This window comes from Festucalex cinctus, chromosome 12, assembly GCF_051991245.1.
Source record: "Festucalex cinctus isolate MCC-2025b chromosome 12, RoL_Fcin_1.0, whole genome shotgun sequence".
Taxonomy (NCBI): Eukaryota; Metazoa; Chordata; class Actinopteri; order Syngnathiformes; family Syngnathidae; genus Festucalex; species Festucalex cinctus.
In genome coordinates this window covers 6694402-6716217 of record NC_135422.1, presented here as the reverse complement: position 1 = coordinate 6716217, position 21816 = coordinate 6694402, and the positions used below count along the sequence as shown (strand labels likewise).

Below are 21816 nucleotides of genomic sequence, written 5' to 3'. Positions count from 1 at the left end.
GTTTATACTTCTTTGACAAGTATGAATTTCATATACGCCTAAAGCGGTTAATTCATAAGATTTTGGAGGTTCCATTCACTACATTAGAGCTCCAATGCAACAGGTGTCATTCTGCCTTCATGTATTTGTTTTTTTTCCTGAATTGGTCGGTGAAAGGTTCCAAACTACTGCTTGGATGGGTTTCCACCCACATTCTAAAATCATGCATGTGCAGGACTTGAAATTTGTAACTCATTAGATCATGCAAATGTACCAAATGTCTTCTGTAGGGGAAAAAAAAAATGTCCATAGCATGCAGGCTTTAAAATTAAAAGTCCTTTATTGTTTTTCTGATTAAGTACAATGGATTCAAAGTTATACCAGTAAAACAAAAATAAATAAAACACTTGGTTGGGGAAGGGAAGAAAATAATGTATTTGTCCTACTTAATTATAAAAAGGAACAAATGAAGGCATGACTTCAGGCTTCCTTTTGACAGCAACTTAATGCTGCTCCAACATATTTACATGAAACAAACTGAAGAGTGAACAAGCTGGTAACGCTGTGAACTTTCAAAAAAAAAAAAAAAAAAAGTGTGAGAACTGTCGGCACGCACGCAGCTGGGACCAACCACACAGGTGGGAGGAAGCGGAATATGGGTGAGGGGAGTAGGGCGTCTGCTTACATCGGGAAGCACCGGGTTGTTTGCAACCATTTGCCCAACCACTGAAATATGGCACAGTAAGAAAAAAAGTTTCATTTAAACTAAACTGAATCTCGTAACATTGATGAGCGTTTTGTGTGTGCGTGTGTTTGTTTTTCCTTCCTGGAGGGGCCACACGATCCGTACGCAACGAGAGGCGGTCGTCCTGTGAGCTCAGGAAACATCTGGAGAAGAAAGGCAGATGAACTCAAAAGTCAGAAAGCAGATGTGTAAAAAGTAGGACAGAAATGTGGGAACGACAAATTGAGAGAGAGAGAGAGAGAAAAAAAAAACACCCACAGCTCGCAGGTTGTTCACCGAATCGTCGCATGATCTGATCGTGCGTGAACTTCACAAAGGTGTCGTATTGTTCTGGAATGGCAAACAATACAAACTTGTCATCAAATCATGAGAACTACACACAACATTTGTCTGATTCTAGTTTTCAGTGCCTTGCGGTGACGTGAACCGACCTGCCAGTTTGGATGTCATGGTTTCCTCGTACTCCTCCCGCACTTTCTCTTCCCTTTCTTTCAGCAGGCGTTCACAGATCATCCCAACTTGTTTGAGGGTAAATAGCGGCTGCTCCTTCCTCGAAGGGGAAACGCCTCCAGAGGGCGTCGCTGCAAAAGCCAAACGAGCAGCTACAGCAATTTATTCCTTTTAAGATGTATTTAAGTCATGTCAAGCTCAAAAGTATTGAGTCCTATTTTCAATACATGGTAAATACATTTTTTTATGTCCAAGTTGTGAATATTATTCAGGAAGTAAGTAGGCCATGGCAAAGCACATCTTGCTTTATTGCTTTGTCACCATATTGGTATTAAACTAGTTTGTTTTGGTCGTACTACTGCAACACAATTCAAAGACAGTAATATGGCTGTGCAATAAATGAAATACAATTCAAATTATTGCACTAAACTATTTAAAAATCAGCACAATAGTTAAAAAAAAAAAAAAACAATACTAATTTGGGTTGTTTAAATGTATACATTTGCACTTTTTTTTAAATTTTAAAATAACTAATTACATTTTTTTTAATCCAAAAGGAACTTGCATATAGTGTTTCAAATATTTTTTTTTCAATTTTTTAAAATGTTTTATACCAAAAAAAAAAAAAAAAAAATCACCCAACTGCACAGCTCACAGGCTGCACTCCAACTTCTTTTTTTTTGCCAACATAAATAAATATAAAAAAAATTCTGTTTGGTCCAAAAGTAACTTACATAATTACTGTTTTTTTTTTTTTTTTTAATTGGTCTTAATATTTTTAAATGCTTAAATATTTTCTTGTTTTGTACCAAAATAATAAATGATCATTTGAATAATCATGATTATTATTTTTTTTTCCATAATCAAGCAGCCCTACACATCAATATTATGATACAAGTACTTTAAAATGCCTTTGCATTGTAACGTATAACACAGGTTGGAAATAACTCACCTGACATGGTGGATTGGGATTGGGATGGAGGAGATTCTGGAGAGCAGCAGCACTCTGGCGACTGGTAGCCTCCAGCCTCTAGATGCTTCCTCTTTTGTATGCGTTTGTACTCCTGCTTGATGCTGTGGAGGATTTGTTCTGGGAAGGGGGGGGTAGACAAAAGGACATTATTATCTTAACGAGGCTGAACAACAGGTTGCTAAGGCCCGTGGGCTCCAACTTTGCTAGCTCGTCCGAAAGATCACCTGCGCTCAGTCTGGATGACGATTCCCCGAACGGCGAGGGCTCCATGCTCAGATACTTCCTAGGAGACGAGGACGACGGCGACACGGGCATACACCTTCGTCTTTTGGGGGAAGCGGGACTCATGAGCGGATCGAAATCCATGGTCCTCTTCAGGGTAGCTCCGCACGCCATTGCTTTAAACTGATCAAAGAGGAGGAAGAGGTGTCAAACCAACCAACTCCCCAGATGAAGATCATATTTTTGACAGACGTTTGCAGTTATGGATTCGTCATCACACTATCTATTGCCATGGTGGAATTCGCTACTTTAAACCACACTTGCGCCGCTTATCAAGCACATGATAATCATGTTATGCAGCTGAGCCTTTAAATTGGTGCTAACGAGCTAACATTAGCTCCTGGCGCTAGCTATGAATAACAGAAAACACATTTCATGGCTTACCTTTTAAAGGAGGGTTTCTTGTATAGTAGTTGAAGTGTCTTTCAAAAGTTGCTTCCTGAAAAAAAAGTTGAGGAAGCTCTCAGCCCAACGACGGGCTGACTGCCGTTAAAGATAGCGGAGCTAGCTTTAGCAGACGCGACGCCGCTCGGCTGCTTGTTTTCGATACGAGGCTATCGACTTCCCCCCCGGCTGGTGACGTCACGCGTGACTTCACCGCAATGCATGTTGGGGCTTGTAGTAAAGACCACTCAAAAGGCGGACGAAACACGGTGTCTTTAATAATAACGTTTCTCAAAGAGCTGATGCGAACAGTTCGTGTCTTCTTGGGTGTTTTTTCACGACATCATAGGCTAAGTGGCTTTAAAGTCACCTGCTGCCTAACCGGACCTCGTTGAAATAAAAATGAAAACGAGGAGTATTTGTTTCCACAAGAGGTCAGCATTTCACAACGTTAAAATGTGGTCATAAAAGAACTTGATCTACGAAACACAAAACTTTTTTTTTCCTCAAAACTTCAAAGCCAATTGTCTCCCAAATGAAGTTCAACATGATTTATGAAGATGCTAATGACATTTTTGGAGATAATTAGTTATTTAGGGGATAAAAAAAAAAAATCTAATGGTCCTTCAAGCTGTCTTTCCTATTAATTCCACGCTATTAATTTAATTCCATGCTTCCCTCAATGAACTGAACTCCCTCCACCATGCTTGATTGTAGGCAAGACACACTTGTCTTTGTACACCTTACCTGGTTTCTCCCACTCACGCTTGACACCATCTGAACCAAATGTTATCTTGGTCTCGAAAACCCACAAGATATGATTCGGGTTAACCATGACCTTAGTCTGATTGTCTTCAACATGTTTGCTTTCTTGTGCATCATCTTTAGAAGAGGCTTCCTTCTGGAACGAGTCACGACAGTAGTGAAGACCATTTTGATGGATTGTGTGGCATATTCCCTTTATGGAATTTGCATGTTATTCCTGTGCTTGTGTAGGTTTTCTTTGGGTAGGCTACTCTGATGTGCTCCCACATCACCCAAAACATGCTTCTTTGGTGAAGTGAAGACTAAATTATCTTTAGATGTGACTGTGAATGTTTTTATTCTGTGACCCTGAAAGGGACAAGTCCTCAAGAAAATGGACGGATGGGTGGATCATTTCTCTTTTTGACACACAGAAATGCATGAATTATTTGTAGATTAGATACACAACATGTTTGGTGGCATTTCATGGTTTTATTACAAAAACGTCACCCGTTATCACGACTACTTTATGATAAGAAAAATGCATTTACTGAAAACAGAATGGCACAATGGATGATTGACATCAACATGGCAGTGCGAATTTGTCACGCGATGTTTTACAAGCACACCGAACATGGGAGCTGCAAATATTTTCTGCTATCAACAAAAGCCAAACAGGTTTGACAGTTTTTGCTTTGCAAAACACACACACTGGAATTTTACAGTAAACAACTGAGGAATGGTGAAATGCCAAACATCTCTACATCTTACATAACCACCCACGGCTGCTTTCAAGTCACAGATGCTACTTTCTATCGAGTAGTTTAGTACTGTAGTGCAGTTTTCCTCTGGCTATGTTGGAAGTACTACGGCCACACTATTGCTCTGCTATGACGTGGTGGGGGGGAAACTATGGCCCCTTGGTCATATATATTTACAGCAGTGATCCTGCACACCATTGCAAAAAACAAAAACCAAAAAAACACAAAAAAAACTAAACGAGTACCAAAATATTTAACCGAAAAATGCTAATAAATAAATAAATAAATAAATACATAATAAACATTTGGCCTGTGACTTACTGGCGACCAGTCCAAGGCATAGACTGCCTTTCTGAAGTCAGTTGGGATAGTCTCCAGCTCCCTGTGACCCTGAACAGGATAAGTGGTGTACAAAATGCACAGATGGATAAATGAAATATTTCTTCATCAATTTAGTATGACCTTTGGACAACCTTATAAAAACTTAATGGCTTTCTGATAGGAAAATTGTTTCTCACGCCTGTGATAAGGAGTGATAACATGGTCATTCCTGCAGTGTTTCAGACTAAAACATACCAAAGCATGTCATTATTCATAAGCAATATCACCTGGAAAAAACTAACGGGATCCAATTCGTGTAAAATTATGTGAATCACGTTTTTTTTTTTTTTTGCAAAACAAAACAAAAAAATCCCGAATCGAGCTTTGATATTATACAGGGGGCTTAATAAGAAATGCTAACTTTTCAGTTTCCACATTGTTTAAACGTTCACAAGCACGTAGGGATTGTTAAATAAAAATAACTAAAAAAAATAGAACCACTGATTATAGCGCATTTCATACACAACATAAATCAATTTGCTTCATATACAGTACTGTAATTAAAACTACAACATTTAAGATTAGCTACAAACAGTTAATTAAATTAAAAGCAAAGTAATGAAATAAATAAAATGGTTACTAAAATTAATAAAACAGCATAAATTCTTATTTGGATTTTCAAGAATTACAAAAATAAACCTGAATGGAAATGCTAGAAATGTAAAAACAAAAGGCCTAAAGTTCTCTAAATGTTTGGATTGGGTTGGATTTTTCAGCGGATTGAAAAAGCAAAATGCAAACTTTGGCAGTGGAAACAGGTTTTGCAAATAAAAGATGACAAGGATACCATGTCACACGTTTTAACCGGCTATTACGTCACATGTACATACTGTACTGTATTGTAGCCACAAAAAAATGGCGGCGGAAGATAAAGAAAAGTGCTGTATGATTGGGGGACCGAAGAAATGTATATTTCAGTAGGTTAAAGTCTCACTCTCAGAAGATCTGGATTTGAGTCTCAGTTTTGTATTTTTTCGCTATTTAACATGGCCGATAGAGGGCGCTAAACTACAATACACTTGGTCGTATTTTGGTTGCATGGTAAAACGACCAATATGGTCGTGAGTGTTGGAGGACTTGTTGACCTTTCATGGCGGCTCGTTACGCGGTGGATGCTGACACAGTTATGACAAGAGTTCTTCTGAACCACGAAAGATCGATCAGCAATCTGTCCATTAGTGTCTTGTGGCAGGGAGACGCTCTCATACTGTATTGTAGGGGTGTGAATTGCCTAGTACCTGACGATTCGATTGGTATCACGATTCACAGGTCACGATTCGATTCGATACCGATTAATCCCGATACAAATTTATAAGTCGATTGTTGCGATTTTTTTTCATTCAAATTTAGAAAATACTAATCAGTAAGCTTGTAGAGTGTAAGATTTATATGAAAATGTATTATTTATTTATCTGAAATTTCAGTCTTATAGAGGTTGTAATCTGTTTCATGTTTGAACAGCATTAAAATAAAATATTAAGGCTTAATGTTCCGTCCATATAACATTCTTCCATGCTCAAGGTGTGAATCCTAACCCGAAGTCAGACGTTTTGTTGAATATTTTTCCATTAAAAATGGAAGTTGAAAATCGATTCACACACACACACACAAAAAAAAAAAAAAAAAAAAAAAAGGCAATGATGATAAGACGTTGAATCGGTAAGACTACCGAATGAACAATTCTGAGCTCTTAAAAAAAAATAAAATAAAAAATAAAAAATCGATTCGAGAGTCGCGCGATGTAGTATCGCGATATATCGCCGAATCGATTTTTTTTAACACCCCTACTGTATTGTATAACGTCATTTCAGTCTCCTCTCAGTATTCGCAAAAATAATAACAAATGGAAGCGGGCATATGCCACAAAATTTCGAAATGTTTGGATGGTGACCCTATTATACACAGGTGCATGTTATTAATGGGATTTTATGGTAACTGAGTAAGTCCAGAAAGCGTTCACACTGAATCCGCACCAGAGTTCGTATCCGTCACTCCGGAAATATAAACTCGGGCCACTTTCACTCGTCTACTCGCACCACTGCCTCCGCTATCTTTGCCCCTGACGCTCCTGCTGTTCCAGTCGCTCTCCCCGCTGTTATCCAGAGTCTGCGCGCTTCCCCGACACAGGCGGCAAATGTTTCCGAAAGCCCTGCGCAGGTCCTTGCTCCTCATGGCGTAGATGACGGGGTTGACGGTGGAGTTGAGCAGGCACAGCATGCTGCAGAAAGCGAACACGGTCTTGATGAAGTCGTCCACTTTTCCCAGCAGGTCGTACACCATGATGGCGAGGAGCGGCCCCCAGCAGATGATGAGGGCCACCAAGATGAGCACGAGCGTCTTGGCCAGGCGCAGGTCCATGCGAGCCTGCTCGGGCCTCACCGTTTGAACTTTGGTGCCTTCCGCCGTGTAGACGATGATGCTCCTCTGGGAGGCGCGGCTCAGCATGCGCACGGCGTGGTGGTGCGACTTCCACAGGATGAACATGTAGGCGTAGATGATGAAGAGCAGCAGGACGCTCGTCATCCCGATCCAGAACATCAGGTACCTCTGGTCGATGAGGGGGAAAATATCCGAGCAGACCGAGTTGAGGCGCTTGCAATTCCAGCCCAGCAGGGGGAGCAACGCGAACGCTATGGACACGCCCCACATGAGGCTGAAAGCCACGACCGCTTTGGTCTTGGTGACGATGCGCTTGTACGCCATGGGCCTGTGGATGGAGATGTAGCGGTCGATGGCGGTGAGGAAGAGGCTGCCCACGGAGGCGGTGAAGGAGGCGATGACGCCGGCCAGCTTGAAGAGGAAAACCTCGGGGCTGTCCTTCCTGTGCAGGACGTGGAAGTCCAGGAAGCTGTAGACGAAAATGATGCTGCCGATGAGGTCGGCCACAGCCAGGCTTCCTATGAAGTGGTAGGACGGTCGGGATCGCAATGTTTGCGAGTGCAGGATGACGCACAGCACCATCAGGTTCTCAAATACTGTGAACGTACCCAATGTGAGGGCCAAGATGGCGATGGCCAGCTGCTGGCCCGGGGTCAGGATCATAAAACACTCCATGTTGTCCACAAAGTTCTCCCCGCACTGCGCCGCCATCCCATCAGTCACGTTAGTCAGCAGAAAGTCCGACATGTTGGTGGGGAAAATGGCGGCCACTGTACTGTAGATGACCTTGTTTGTGTTACTAATGGACGCAGAGTGCATTTTTTCCGGGCGGAATCCATGCTTGGCGGAATTGTCGCCATAGATGGCGTCGTTGGAGCCCAGGTACGGCGCGATTGTCGTCAGTGCGCTCATGGTGGCACCCGACAGCCTCTGCAGCTTGGTGGCTGGCAGGTGGTGCTAGATAAGGTCAGCGGGCTGCTGGATAAAGAGTACAAAAAAACAAAAAACAGCAACAACTATTATTATTTTGGTTATACATTCATTTATTTATCTTATACATTCATGCATTACAGTAGTGGTTCTCAAACATTTGCCACCAAGTACCACAAAATTACCACATTAAAATTAAACATTACAATTATTATTACAAATATTAAAATATAATTTTTAAAATACAGTTCATCAGAAATGTTAATTTTGATGATGAACAGTTTGAACATTAGCCCCCTGCTAAAGGAAAAACTACATAAACAATGATTCAACTAAAATGTATTTAACTCATTCACTCCCAGCCACTTTCACAGAAACAGTCCTGTTCGCTCCCGGCTGTTTTACTGGATTTTGACTGATTTCGCAAGGCCCACAGAATATTGTGTTCTATTGCTATAAAAGCATGGAACCTATCAAAAGAAAGATTAAAGTCTCTTCTTTCATCAGGGAAAAAAGTATGTTTCTATCTGTTTCCGTTTTGCAGCAATTAGCATTAGAAGAGAGCTAAGTTTCATCAGTTTTCACAAATCTAAAGTAATTTAGCTTTTTTTTTTTTATATGGCCCTGGTTGATCTCCTTTGCTCTGCTGCCACCTGCTGGCCGTTTGTGTAATAACGACCATTTCTGCAACCATTCTTTGCAGTTGAGAGGCTGCATCAAAGCCTTCTGTATGCTCTAGCATTAAAAAAACAAAACAAAAAAAAGTATAAATACGTCTTTGGGACACTTAAAACATTGAAAAAAAAACCTTATCTACACGTTATTGGGAGCAAATGAGTTAACATATATTAAAGAGACTTTAATCAACTTCAAACTCAAAATCAACTTTTTGGAGCTTTTAGTCGTGTTAAAATGCTAATTCTTCCCTAAAAACATGACGGAAGTGGCGTTTTCCTCTATTCGCCGCTCTCTGAGAAATTCTAGGTACAGTAATTCTGCTCACCAAGCACCAGCCCCTCCCAACCTGAGAAACCAAGCTGTTGTCACTTTATGACATCATAAGGTGCGGCCCCACCCCGGCACCGCCTCAGCGGACTAAACGCACGCTCACTTTCTCTGAGACCACCATGGAATAGTGATAAAAGTAGCCTTGATCAGTAAACATTCTGTACTAATGAATTCAAAGCAATCAATTATCCTTCACATTTGCAATGCCAAAGTGTAATGACAATTGGTCTTAAAATCCCAAATTCTGTCCGACACTTGTGTAAACTAAGTAAAAAAACATAATAATTAAAAAATAAGTTATCAAACTTAATAATTCAATTGAAAAAAAAAAGGAATACAGTTAGCTTTTAATGACAGTATAAAATCAGTAACAAAACATTTCCCACACATTAATGTGACTTACAAGCTGAACTGAAAATGACTCTGAGTGACAAATATCAAACATGTACATAAAAGTTACTTTTTTTCTAAGCATTTCTTTCGCAAAACTGGTTCAACTTTATGGTAGTGTTCATTGTAATTATTGTGAGTGGCACTGTTTACCTTTTCATTACTATTTGCTCGAAGGATTGGGCAATAAATATGAAATTGGGCTCTTGCACATTAGACAAACCCACTGAGATGTGTTCCTAGTATATTGGTTTACTGTGTGGATCAGAATATTAGAAACCGTTCTCAAAATGTTCCTTGTATTAATGACTGTATCCTCACAAATGCAAATGTGGCAGCCAAAGCAATATGTTTAAGTGTTAAAAGATGCACGATGATGTCATCGTCTTTCCTGGGTTGAATCAGTGCATGAGCCAGCTGACAGCAGAGCGGACAAGACAATAGTGAGAAAGTGAACAGTTGATGGCCTCGGGGGAAATCATTGCATTGAGTATGTGGGGCACTCAAGGCTTGCTTATCAATTAAAAAGCAGGTCATTCAACATTAGGCTCTTTAATTCAATAATCATCAGTTTAATGAAGTGTCAAAAATGTGCACGCACTCTGGATGATGTCAATTAGTAGCGGACATGTTTTGCATAAAAAAATAGGGGCTGTATTAACTTTTAATTATGTATGAAACTTTCTAGGGAAATGGATAGTAATTAGTAATACAAAAAAATAGAAGCAATGGTTCATCCTTTTATTATTGTTGCCCCTCTCCTCAACAAGTTTTAAAACATAATTAGGTATATAACCACCTTGTGGGTTAATTAAAGTTTTTTTGTTACATTAATATTTGCTCCCATGGCACCTTGTTAATATACACATTTGTAATCATATTTTTTTTTCACCGTGGCTGTAATTTAAGGAGTTTTTTTTTTTTTAGCCTTATTGCTAAAGAGTACTGACTTATCACTTAACTTATGAAACAAAACACTCATCAACATGAAACTAATTGAAACAATAACATGCAAGCACATACCTCGACTTGGCGCCTGTCCATGACTCAACGCTGACACTCAACATCTGACTTCAATCAACATCTTCATCTCATTTTGCTGCAGCAACTCCAAAAATAAGTCAACAAAAAGGAACTTGGAATGTGTTTTGTGACCACTTGCCCGCTCTTTTATCGCACGTTGACTGAGATGAGAATGTCAGGAAGAGTAAAAAAGCAGGCAGGCAGCCGGTGTGGGTGTGTGCGAGTGTGGGTTGTGGTTTTTTTTTTTAGTATGTGTGCGCGCCTGGTCACGTGGTGTCACACGCACGTGAGGTGAATGCGCGCGCACCCCTCTTCTCAGCTCACGACCCAAACCACCTTGTTATTAATATATGAAGAGGGAGGCAACCATATACATGATGATTAATGGTATTAACAAAAACACGATGATCAGCTATTTGTATTATGTTGTCAATTATGTGTTAAAAAAAAAAAAACTCTGATTCAATTAATATGTTTCCTTTTATTATAATATAGTTCGGTATCTCAATTTTTTATTTTTTTACTGAACTAGACTAAGTGCAATTTCTGGATAAATTGTGTGGTAATGCTGAAAGCTGAATGCTAAGATTTGAATGCATGTGGAATGCTTATGAAGACAATTTGAGAGATCAATTATGAAATGATGACCTCCTGGTTACTGGACAATGCACCTTACCAACTGTGCCAACGAGCAGTATCAAACACCTGGTGTCGATGATAAGTTACATGTATGGAAGCGGGCGTGGAAAAGTTCAATGTCTATGCCATCGAAAATGAATGGGGAAAAGTTGATATTTAAATTGTGCAAATACTGTAAGTAATATGGAATCAGACGATATATACCCCGGGAGGCGTGAACTTTTGAAGCTAGTTGAAATTTGAACGGTGTAAATTGGAAGTATTATGTGGGAGTTACGCGGCAAAAAAGTGTGGAGAATAAAAATCACAATAACTGCTAAAGCATTCCCACAATTATGTCAACAGAAAATCACGTCTGCAATTATTTTTTAAAGCTTAGAGAACATTCTAGTTATTCTATATCCACTGAAATGCATATATCACCACACTGTCTGTAGTATACATTTTTTTTAATGATACATAATTTGTGTGTTTCCACTTTAAACCCTATGCACTATCTTTAAAATGTAGAAGTTCATTTTTATATTGAAAAACATTCTAAAAGTGTCTCCATTAACAAACTTTTAAATAGGTACAGTACTTGAAAAATAATTTTATTCCATGTTCACTGAAAATGCATGAATCCCCAATTTTTCATTGTTTGCCCAAATATTTTGAATTTTTTTTTTTTTTGGGTCTAGTGACTCTATATATTTATTTTAATTAGTTACTTTCATGAAAACATAAACGTATGTGCAGTGCTCTATTGCCAAAATGTTACTTGCTTGAAAAAGTACTTTCGCTTACTTATACATTACTTTAAGTTACTTTTTTCTACTCTCCTATAATTGCATCATTTCTTGCCAAAAGTCTTAGTTTGCATGTTCAACATAAGCAGTTGTATTTTGTCTCGTCTTTTCTACAGCCAAAATTGTACATTTTCATTGCCATCGTTGATTTAACTCCAAAAAGTGTACACACGACATGAGTCAATTTGTGCCTTCATTTCAATTTAATGAACACTAAAGCTTTTACTTTGTAAAAATCCATAAATTGCTGACAAAATGAAGTGTGAAGAGTGTCGCTAATATAGTTAACTTGGCACCACATCTGTGTGAGGTCTCATTTTCTGTTTTAAGGATGTAAGGTTTTGGATTGTGTAATTCCTTTCATTAAATATTACTGAAGTCTTTTTTTTTACGATGGCACCATCATGCATAAAATAATTTTTCATTTTCCAACTCATTCATGAAAGATGTGACCGATACAAAAGTATGATGAAAAATATTTTTGAGATGTTTTAGGTATGTATTTGTAACTGTCTATGTATATTTGTTTTATTTAATCATATTTAATTGAAACAATTTTTTTTTCCTCAATATATTTATTGAATTTTCCATAGTTTTATACAAACACAAACATTCAAAAGTGTCGTCATACATTCCAACAATACGGCATACACAAAGCATAAAAATTAGCACAATAACTAAAACAAAACAAAAAAAGAAACAAAAATACAGCTCAGATAAATAAAAACTTAATCTTCAGGGAGTGGCACAATTACAATATTCACATCTAGAACAAAACAGTCCAAAATTCAAGAGGTACCTTGTTTAATCGATGATGAGTATTCAGGCCCAAGATAGGTCAAAAATGGTTGCCATACATTATTGAATTGGCCCACTTTGTGATGTAGAATGTTTGTCAGATATTCCAGAGGAAACAATTTCAATATTGCATTACACCAACCAATAACAGAAGGGCTCTTCTCATTAATCCACTGTAACAATATATTCTTTCTTTTTTTTTTTTTTTTTTTTTTTTTTTTTTAAGAGCTCAGAATTGTTCATTCGGTAGTCTTACCGATTCAACGTCTTGTCATCATTGCTCTTTTTTTTTTTTTTTTTTTTTTTTTTTTTTTTTTTTTTTTTTTTGTGTGTGTGTATGTGTGCGTGCGTTTGCGTGCGTGCGTTTGCGTGCGTGTGTGCGTTTGCGTGCGTTTGCGTGCGTGCGTGTGCGTGCGTGCAAATACTTATAAATTTATACTCATTCATTCACCTAAAACCTTATAAATATCCCATTACCCTTCGCCTTAACCAGGTACTTCAGAATCTTGCCAGAGTCGTGAGATTTAAATGGTCAGGAGACCAGAGAAAAGGTCAGAAAAAAAAAGAAATAAAGAGAAAAGAAAGGTAAATCAAAGTGACATCCAGCACCGACCAAACACTTCCTGCCTTCCCCATGATTACAAAATCAAAGTCTTACGCCAACCCCGGAAGCCTCTAAATTCCAGCAAATTTAGCGAGATCTCAAGAGCCCAGAGGAAAAACTAAAGAGAGGAAGGAGGGAAGGATCGATAAGGCAGAGTGAGATCAATAGAAGCCAGTACATCCAATCCATCAAAGTGAAGTCCAGCACCAACAAGACCCCTCCTGCGTGGTTACAAAACCGGAGTCTTATGCCAACCCCAGAAACCTCAAACTTCCAATAAATTGAGATCTCAAGTGACCAGAGGAAAAACTAAAGAGAGGAAGGAGGGAAGGATAGATAAAGCAAAGTGAGATCCACAGACACCAGCACCCACTGATTCAAGGGGCTGTGGGAGGGAGAGGCAACTTCTGTTTGAGTTTCAGTAGATGCTGGTGCGATGGATCTGGCATGCATAAGGACCACCACCAAAGAAAGAAGCCGTCAACCGCGGTCCAGCAAAGCGAGCACCCCCCCCCCCCCCCCCCCCCCCCGGAATCCCCAGGCCGCGGCAGCACCAAGGCCACCCCCAAGCCACCCGAGCGGACACCGGTCGGCGAGCCGACCCAGACACCCGGAACACCCCCGCCCCAGCCCCGGCCCACACCCCCGAGCCCAAGGCCGCAGAACGAGGCCCAGCGGGCCCCCACAGCGCCCCACCGGTCCCCAGCCCCCATCCCCCCACGACCCCCCCGCACCCCACCCAAACCCGCCATCCACCACGACCCAGGCCCCACCACCCCCGACCCCCAAACCCCCGAACACACCCCGACCCCCAGCACCCAACCCCCCACCCACCCATACCTCCACCCCCCCCCCCAAACAAGCCGCCCCCCCCCGACGGCCGCCACCCCCCCCCGCGAACCCGGCCCCCCGCGAGAACCCCCCACCCCCCCCGGAAACCGGCACCGGGCAGCAGCGCAGAGAGGGAAGATGTGCCCACCCCACCTCCAGCCGCGCGAGATTTGCACAGCGGCGGGAGGGGGGAAGCAGAGGAGGAAGCACCAGGGGAGAAGGCGGAACACCAGAACACCGAGCCCGGTGGGGAGAGGCCCCGGTCGTCACGCCAGAGTACAAGTGACACCTAACCCTGTTACTGAGTCCGCCAGCTCGCCGACTGGCGAGCTCTACCCTACACCGTGAATGTGGCCCCACCCAGTGTATATACAAGTGTGTGCGTGTGGTGCATTAAATTTAAAAAACATTACAATATATTCTTTCTTGCAGCAAAAGTAAGAATGTTATACAACTTTTTATTGGCCGCCGTAAATAAACGTTTACTTGAAAAAATATTAAAAAATAATATCTGGTTTTACTCCCTCTTACTGTATATCGTGGCATCCATACTGAGTGGGGCAAGGAGACAAATCTTTAAACGATATGTGGGGTTGAATATAAATATAAAATGGTACCTAACTATTTTCACCGACAATCCAATTGTTTGTTTATCCATATAATTTGTGTTCTAGATGGCCCTTGGCGGAAATGGTTCCAGAGCCCTGCTAACATTATTACAAGCCCTTTTCCTTTTCTATCCTACACAGCTGCTCAATTATTTCCACTATTCCCTAGTCCAAATGACATGGCTCTTGTTGAGGAAAATACGTGCCATTTGGCCCACACAACAACGTGGCCAAACAATTAACACGCTTGCATGCGAGCCTGCAGAACTGTCCATCATTTATGGCACTGCAGTACATTAAAAAAAGAAAGAAAAAAGAAGCCACTAATAGTCAAAGTGAATCACCTTGCTCCTCCTGTCTCGAGTTAAGTATGATTGCGCTTTGGCTCGGAAGACGCACTATTTCATATCCAAAGCAGCGGGCAGACAGCCGTCATCGTAATTAGCGCGGTTATTTCAGTCCGGGAGAGAGATTTTCAACACAAAGCTGTCTGGCAAATGACAAAAAAAAAGACTCGCGACGCTCTTGCTGTGACAAGCGGGCGCCATTATTTTCGGTTTGTCTCTGCCGGTGAATGCGCCAAGCGGCTTAGCGCCATTGATTTTGGTAAGCTTGCCTTTGCAACTGCAGGCTAACACATCTGATTTGATATTGATCTGTTGTTTGAGCGCTTTTATACATTTTCAACTTTTTACCCAAGACAAAAAAAAATAAATAGTCGCGGATTTCTGTGTTCTTTTAACGATATTTTCCCAAGCTATTGTGCAACCTCAAGGTCCTTCTTGCAGATGAGTGATTATGTGCAATCAGTGCTGGAAATACAGTGTTTCCACTCAGCATGTTACCGAATGACATTCTAGGGTGGGCGGGTTGTCTCTGATGTGTTTGTGAGGAGGGGATGGATGGTGAGAGGCAGTGTGAGGTGGAAAAGGATGCTGTGGCTGTGATCTGCTGGCTCTCCAGATAGAAAGAAAGTGCTATTTAAAAAAACATTTTATATATATATATATATATATATATATATATATATATATATATATATATATATATATATATATATATATATATATATATACATATTTATATCCCGATAGGTTAACAGTTAGCCTAGCTTCTTCCATTTCTTCTTCGTATGTAATTTTTTGCGGCAAGTCTGAATGCCTTGAATTTGCTGCCTCTCACAGGTCAGTTATGGTATCACGACAATGTTGATAAAAGCTTTGAGAAGAGCTTAACCGTTCTGTTCTGTCACGGGTCATTTTGATCCTCTGTAATATTTAAGCGTCAAAATGTGACACAATTAAGTTTTTAATAGTTAAAAAATGAAAGTTAAAAAGCAAAGATCAGCTGATAAACCTGTGTTGTTTTTTTTTCCTTTTTATTCTAGATTTTCCAAACGGGTCAGTTTGACCCGCAACACAACAGTGAGGGTTAAATTATTCATCCTTCATTTCATCAACATTTTAGCCAAAACTACTCATAAATATATTTACAGTGCAAACCAAGAACACCAAATCACATTGCATACATAAATGTCATTAGGGGTTTGGATCCCAAAAGCGCAGACACAAATAAGATTTTAACTTTTTATTCACACCACTTGACTAAACAAAAAACAACGAGAATGAATCACGAGACGCCAAGCCACCTTGGGCTGCGGAGATGCACAGAGGAACAGAAGGTAATAATCCGACAAACACATTTCTCCGACAGCTTATATAGACAGTGAATCGATCTCATTGGTTGTGTGGCTAGACATGTGGGTACCGGTATTGACATGGAATTATCTGATTGGCTGTTGACTCAGTAAAAAAAATGAAATATTTTTGACCTCACATAGTTCCTGACATCACATGGTATCACATAGCCTAAAACCAGTTGAAACTAGATGCCGGTTACATCAGTACAACACAGACACTTGACCCTTTCGGTCGTGACCCAAACTTGACCCTGGCGTGACCCAGTCATGAGTCAAGACCCAAACATTACCCCTGCATGACCCGAATCATGACAGATAATGTGGATATATTATATAAAAACATATTAATCATACAAACTCTACAATAGCTATATGTTAGAGATAGACCGATAAGGTTTTTTCGGGCCCGATACCGATACCAATTATTAGTAGTGAAGGATGCCGATAACCGATATTTGGAGCCGATATTCAATTTCACTAAAAAGGGACATCAAAATTTGGAAAAAATACAAACTCCAGCTCTTATCTTTTTTTAAATTTTTATTTGTTTATTTTAAAGTATATGTTCATTGAGAGATTTTTAGGGTTAATAAAATATTTTTAAGGTTTTGTTTTTGTTTTTGTTTTTTTCAAAATCTTAGTCAATAGACAAGTTGTGGGATCTCCCAGGCGCAGTAGCATGTTTTCAAAAGTTAATTAAAAACAAACAATTATTTTCTACACAAAATAAAAGTCTTCCAAAAATTTCAAAATATCCAAAGTATTAAATTTTTACTTATCTTAGTTTTAATTTCAATCAAAAACAGAAGGTGCAGAGAGTTCCCAGGGTCGACAAAAATGAAAATAAAACCTTTTTTTTTTGTTTTAAATTTACATTTAAATTAGTTCCCTGAAGTTAACACTTAAAAAAAATGGATCTATTATCATTTAAATTAGTTCCCTGAAGTTAACACTTAAAAAAAAAAAAAAAATGGATCTATTATCGGCCATATGATTCTTCAAAATGGCAGATGCCGATATTTCTCTTTTTAAATTTACATTTAAATTAGTTCCCTGAAATTAACACTTAAATTTTTTTTTTGAAAAATGGATCTATTATCGGCCCCCGCGACCCTTGTGAGGAATAAGCGGTCAAGAAAATGGATGGATGGATGGATCTATTATCGGCCATATGATTCTTCAAAATGGCCGATGCCGGTATTTCTCAAAATGCTGAATATCGGCGCCGATAATCGGCCCAGCCGATAATCGGTCTATCCCTACTATATGTACTGAGTATGGTTATTTTTTTAAATATGTTTTATCATACAAGGCAAGTTATCATTCTACATCTTATCTTGTGAATGTATGCTATCATATTATATTTATGCTAACTAATCTATCCATCTATCTGAGAGCAGAATGGCGGATTTTCTCACACTGTAGAGTGGCCAGTAGGAAGCAAGCATCCACTTCATGCACCATTTAGTCACATTAAGATCTAGTTCATCTGAACTGAACACAGGGGTGATCACAAAGACTTAGCATCCGCTTCAGTGGACGCTCTCTCGCGGCAACACTATGCAAATGAGCGCTCCAGGCACACACACGGAGCTCTAAATGAAGCGCATCCCTCACATATTTGTGCACCAGGATCTCCCCCCTCCAGTCCCACATATTGATCTCCACGATTGCCCGTAAGGAAACAAACTCATGAGATGGTCATGAAACTCACCCAGCACAAGTGGGGAGGTGAGCGTGCGACCCCCGCTGACCTCCCGAGGGTCGTCCTCCCCTGAGTCAGAGCCACGGTGAAATTCATTTGGTTTGGCCTTGGACGCAGGTGCAGCGCTTCCCTGACTGACAAGAAACCCAAATGGGTCTGACTACAGTGACGCAACTGTTGCTTTACCTGGAACCACTCGGCCCTTTTCTGTCAGATGGACGACAACGTGAAATGGAGTGGACTTTTTTTGCTTTTAGACTTTGATTTAGTTTAGCCATGTGTGCTACCTTGTTTCATTAGAAATGATAGGATACATGTTATGTTGGAACTCGTCTTTCTCAATCATTGTTCATTCACATTTTAGATTCACTAAGCTCAGAGAGCTGTTCACATTTTTTACATCCTCTGATTGGTTCAGCCATGTTCTCATCCCTCTGATTGGTTGATCTTAACTCATTCACTCCCAGGCGTTTTCACTGTTTTGTTGTTTTTTGACTGATTTTGTAAAGCCCACAGGATATAGTGTTCTTTTGCTTTAAAAACATGGAACCCACCGAAAGAAAGATTAGTCTCTTCTTTCATCAGGAAAAAAAAGGTATATTTTTATCTGTTTCTGTTTTACAGCAATTAGCATTAGAATATAGCTATGTTTCATCATTATTCACAAACCTGCTGAGAACACTGGGAAAAAGAGCTTGTTGCAACATGGCCCGTGGTGCTGTCTTATACTCTGTTGCCACCTGCTGGCCGTTTTTTGTAATAACTACCATTGCTTTAAGCGACCCTTTCAGGTCTGAAGCTGCATCAAAGCCTTCTGTATGCTCTAGCATAAAATAAATAAATAAATAAAATAAATAAATTAAATAAAACATATAAATACGTTTTTGGGAGTGAATAAGTTAATATGCGCCAAACATCGATTTACAAGAGGCCAGCCATGACTAAATATTCATTTTCAAGGCATACTTTTGAATAAAAACTGACATTTACGTAGCTACGTCAAACAACCCTTCTAATTTCAACCCTGAAATTGATTTATTGGACAGTTTCAAACACAGTATGTATCACAGACAGATAGATAGATAGATAGATAGATAGATAGATAGATAGATCTGTGTTTAATAATAATGCATATTCATTCTCAAATACTCAAAATAGTCTGCCATTTGCCATTTCGTTTCATTTCACTATGAAAGTCCCTTTTATTTAGTTCCAATTTTACTATACTGTTAATATTATTTAAAGGCCCAGTATGCCGGTTTCACTCAGGAAAATGCACTTTTTAAATACAGGATGTACACACTTTAACTTTCTGTCAGTCTACACATCTGGGTTTATGTTAATCTTTGGTGGTGATTTTGCCCTAAACCCCTTTTTTTTTCCTCACACAGAAAGGTTCCGCTGTTTACAAAACAAACACAAAATGCCTAAATACAGGCTGGGGGTGTGGGGGGTTTAGGACAAAATCACCCCCATACGTGAAGAAAAGCCCAGATCTGTAAATTGAGAAGTAGTTTGTTTAAATCCTGTATTTAAAAAGTGCATTTTCCTGAGTGAAAACGGCAGACTGCGCCTTCAATATTACTTAATAAAAATGTGTTATTATTATTAATCTTTTTTTTAAAGGCCTCCCTCTAATAGACACCTTTCCACAACTACAGTTGACTAGATCATTGCCCCAGCCACTATCTGTGGGAATTCGGTAGGCTACTTAAAAAGAAGGAGTCTTTTTTGTGTGTGTGTGTGTGTGTGTGTGTGTGTGTCTCATCTTGAAAACGCAGCACATCCATCAGTGAGTTGTTTTGTATTCTAGTTCTTTTGTGTTAACATGACACAACAGTGACTTTGAAATTGCTTTGGGATTGTGGTTCCTTGTGTTTGGCTGGTAATTACTAGAGGTGAAGAGTACTACTGACAGAGCCTACTGAGTATTTTCGACATTTATTTCATTCATTGCTTTGAACTGCTTTGAGCCGCAGCGATACCCAAGGAGATACAAGAGATGTTTTATGTAGTGTTTATGTTCATGTACTGACCTTAAACATGATCCGAAACACCGAAATACCTTTGCAGCGTAAATTCAAATAACTCTTTCATGACATGTTATTAATTTATTGCCAATTATCCATTCTCTTTATTTTATAACATTTGTCTTGGCTGCACTGATCCTGCATGTGTTAGTGTACGTTTGTATTTATTGTCACATTTTTCCTCATGTTATTCGAGAAATATGGATTCTGAACTGTATGTGCGTTTTTGCATTGCATTAATGGTTTCTATAATGGTGATACAATAGTGGTGGTATTACAAGATTCAGTTGGGTAAATCAAGTGCAATTTCTTCTTCATAGTTTTTTCTGCCAGTCTAGATGCCCTGTGGCACAATGCTGCCCCTCACAGGTCAGTGTTGGTACTACAAAAGCCAGCGGGTTTAGGAAGGAGACTCGTGATTGTCGATGGATATCGTTATTTTTAAGTATGATTTTGAAAAACATGGCAATTTCTTCCTCAGCATGTTAAAAACGGGTTAAGTTGTAAATCAGTATGAGCGGCCATCTTTAGATAACAAGAACAGAAGTTGAAAGTGGGGAATTTAATTGAGTCAGACTCATTACACAGTTGAGACACAGCTGGGTAGGACATGAGGGCAAATCAAAGCAGCACAATATTTGTGTTGTAGGAAATGAGTTTTTGGATGGTTGTTATTATCCGGAACTACATAATGAACAACAGCTTCTTCTTTTTTTCTCTTCATTAAACTAAACATGATAAATTATGCCTCGTAGAAAGTGACAGGACACTGTTTTTAGTGATTAAACCTTGATTGGAATTACAATTAGATGTGTTCTATTGCTATTAAAATATGGAACCTACCAAAAGAAAGATTAGAGTCGCTTCTTTAATCATGAAAAAAAATCTATATATATTTTCCGTATTGCAGCAATTAGCATTTGAATATAGCTTCAAGTTTCATCGTTATTCACAAATCTGTTCAAAACTGTGGGGAAAACAATTTGTTTTCAACATGGGCCTGGTTGATCTCTTATACTCTGCTGCCACCTTCTGGCCGTTTTTGTAACAACGACCATTGCTTCAACCGCTCTCTTCAGTTCAGGGGCTGCATTAAAGCCCTCTGTATGCTCTAGCATAAAAACAACAACAACAACAACAACAACAACAACAACAACATAAAAACGTATAAATACGTCTTTGGGACACTGGTAATATTTAAAGTGCAACTTATTTATACGTTTTTGGGAGCAAATGAGTTAAGGAAATGTTTTGCATTTGAATGCAATTAGAGTTTTATCAGCATTTAAAAAAAAAAAATTTGGGGGGTTTACATTTTTTTCCCCAATTGCATTTTAATGTGTTTAAATTATATGTGGATTTTTGTTTCTCGCTGGCCGGCCAAATTCAGTCCACTGTAGTCTCCCCTCTTCTCTTTGCTGATTGGTTGAAGAAAATCACAGTCTTGGACTGTCTCATTAAGATAATTGTGGTGTCCATTTTAACTTGCAGGTCAACATAAAAAAAAAAAAAGAAAAAAAAAAAGAAAAAAAAAAAGCCATGTCTGTACAAAATGAAATCTAACACACAGACATATTTCATTGTAATGCTTGTCAGGTAGTACTCAAACACGGCCCTCCAAAAAGCAAATTACAGCCATCTGTGCTGACAAATACATCGACGGCTGCGGCTGCATAAACATCTCT

The 21816-nt window shown here is 39.4% G+C and overlaps 2 protein-coding genes across 3 annotated transcripts; both read right to left on the bottom strand.

The window, feature by feature from the left end:
* Positions 1–300: 300 nt before the first annotated feature.
* LOC144032056 (akirin-2-like) lies at positions 301–3037 on the bottom strand. Its single transcript, XM_077539715.1, has 6 exons — positions 2814–3037; positions 2372–2552; positions 2127–2264; positions 1156–1305; positions 983–1054; positions 301–867 (listed from the first exon to the last, which is right to left on the bottom strand). Exons 2-6 carry the CDS (start codon positions 2541–2543, stop codon positions 857–859), a joined length of 543 nt encoding a protein of 180 aa, XP_077395841.1. The 5' UTR covers positions 2544–2552; positions 2814–3037; the 3' UTR covers positions 301–856.
* A 992-nt stretch (positions 3038–4029) lies between these two features.
* Positions 4030–10630, bottom strand: LOC144032202 (cannabinoid receptor type 1B-like). 2 transcript variants are annotated; one of them, XM_077539915.1, is made up of 2 exons: positions 10430–10630; positions 4030–8056 (listed from the first exon to the last, which is right to left on the bottom strand). In XM_077539915.1, exon 2 carries the CDS (start codon positions 7988–7990, stop codon positions 6656–6658), a length of 1335 nt encoding a protein of 444 aa, XP_077396041.1. In that variant the 5' UTR covers positions 7991–8056; positions 10430–10630; the 3' UTR covers positions 4030–6655. The 2 variants fall into 2 exon arrangements, with proteins under 2 accessions (XP_077396041.1, XP_077396042.1); XM_077539916.1 differs by having other exon boundaries at positions 4030–8053.
* Positions 10631–21816: the final 11186 nt, after the last annotated feature.

Coding starts and splice junctions, on each gene's coding strand:
- LOC144032056 (XM_077539715.1), bottom strand. CDS start 2,543: ATGGCGTGCGGAGCTACCCTGAAGAGGACCATGGATTTCGATCCGCTC. Junction 1,306..2,126: donor ATCCCAATCCACCATGTCAG/GTGAGTTATTTC, acceptor TGGCTTTTGCAG/CGACGCCCTCTGGAGGCGTT. Junction 1,055..1,155: donor CATGACATCCAAACTGGCAG/GTCGGTTCACGT, acceptor TTGCCATTCCAG/AACAATACGACACCTTTGTG.
- LOC144032202 (XM_077539915.1), bottom strand. CDS start 7,990: ATGAGCGCACTGACGACAATCGCGCCGTACCTGGGCTCCAACGACGCC.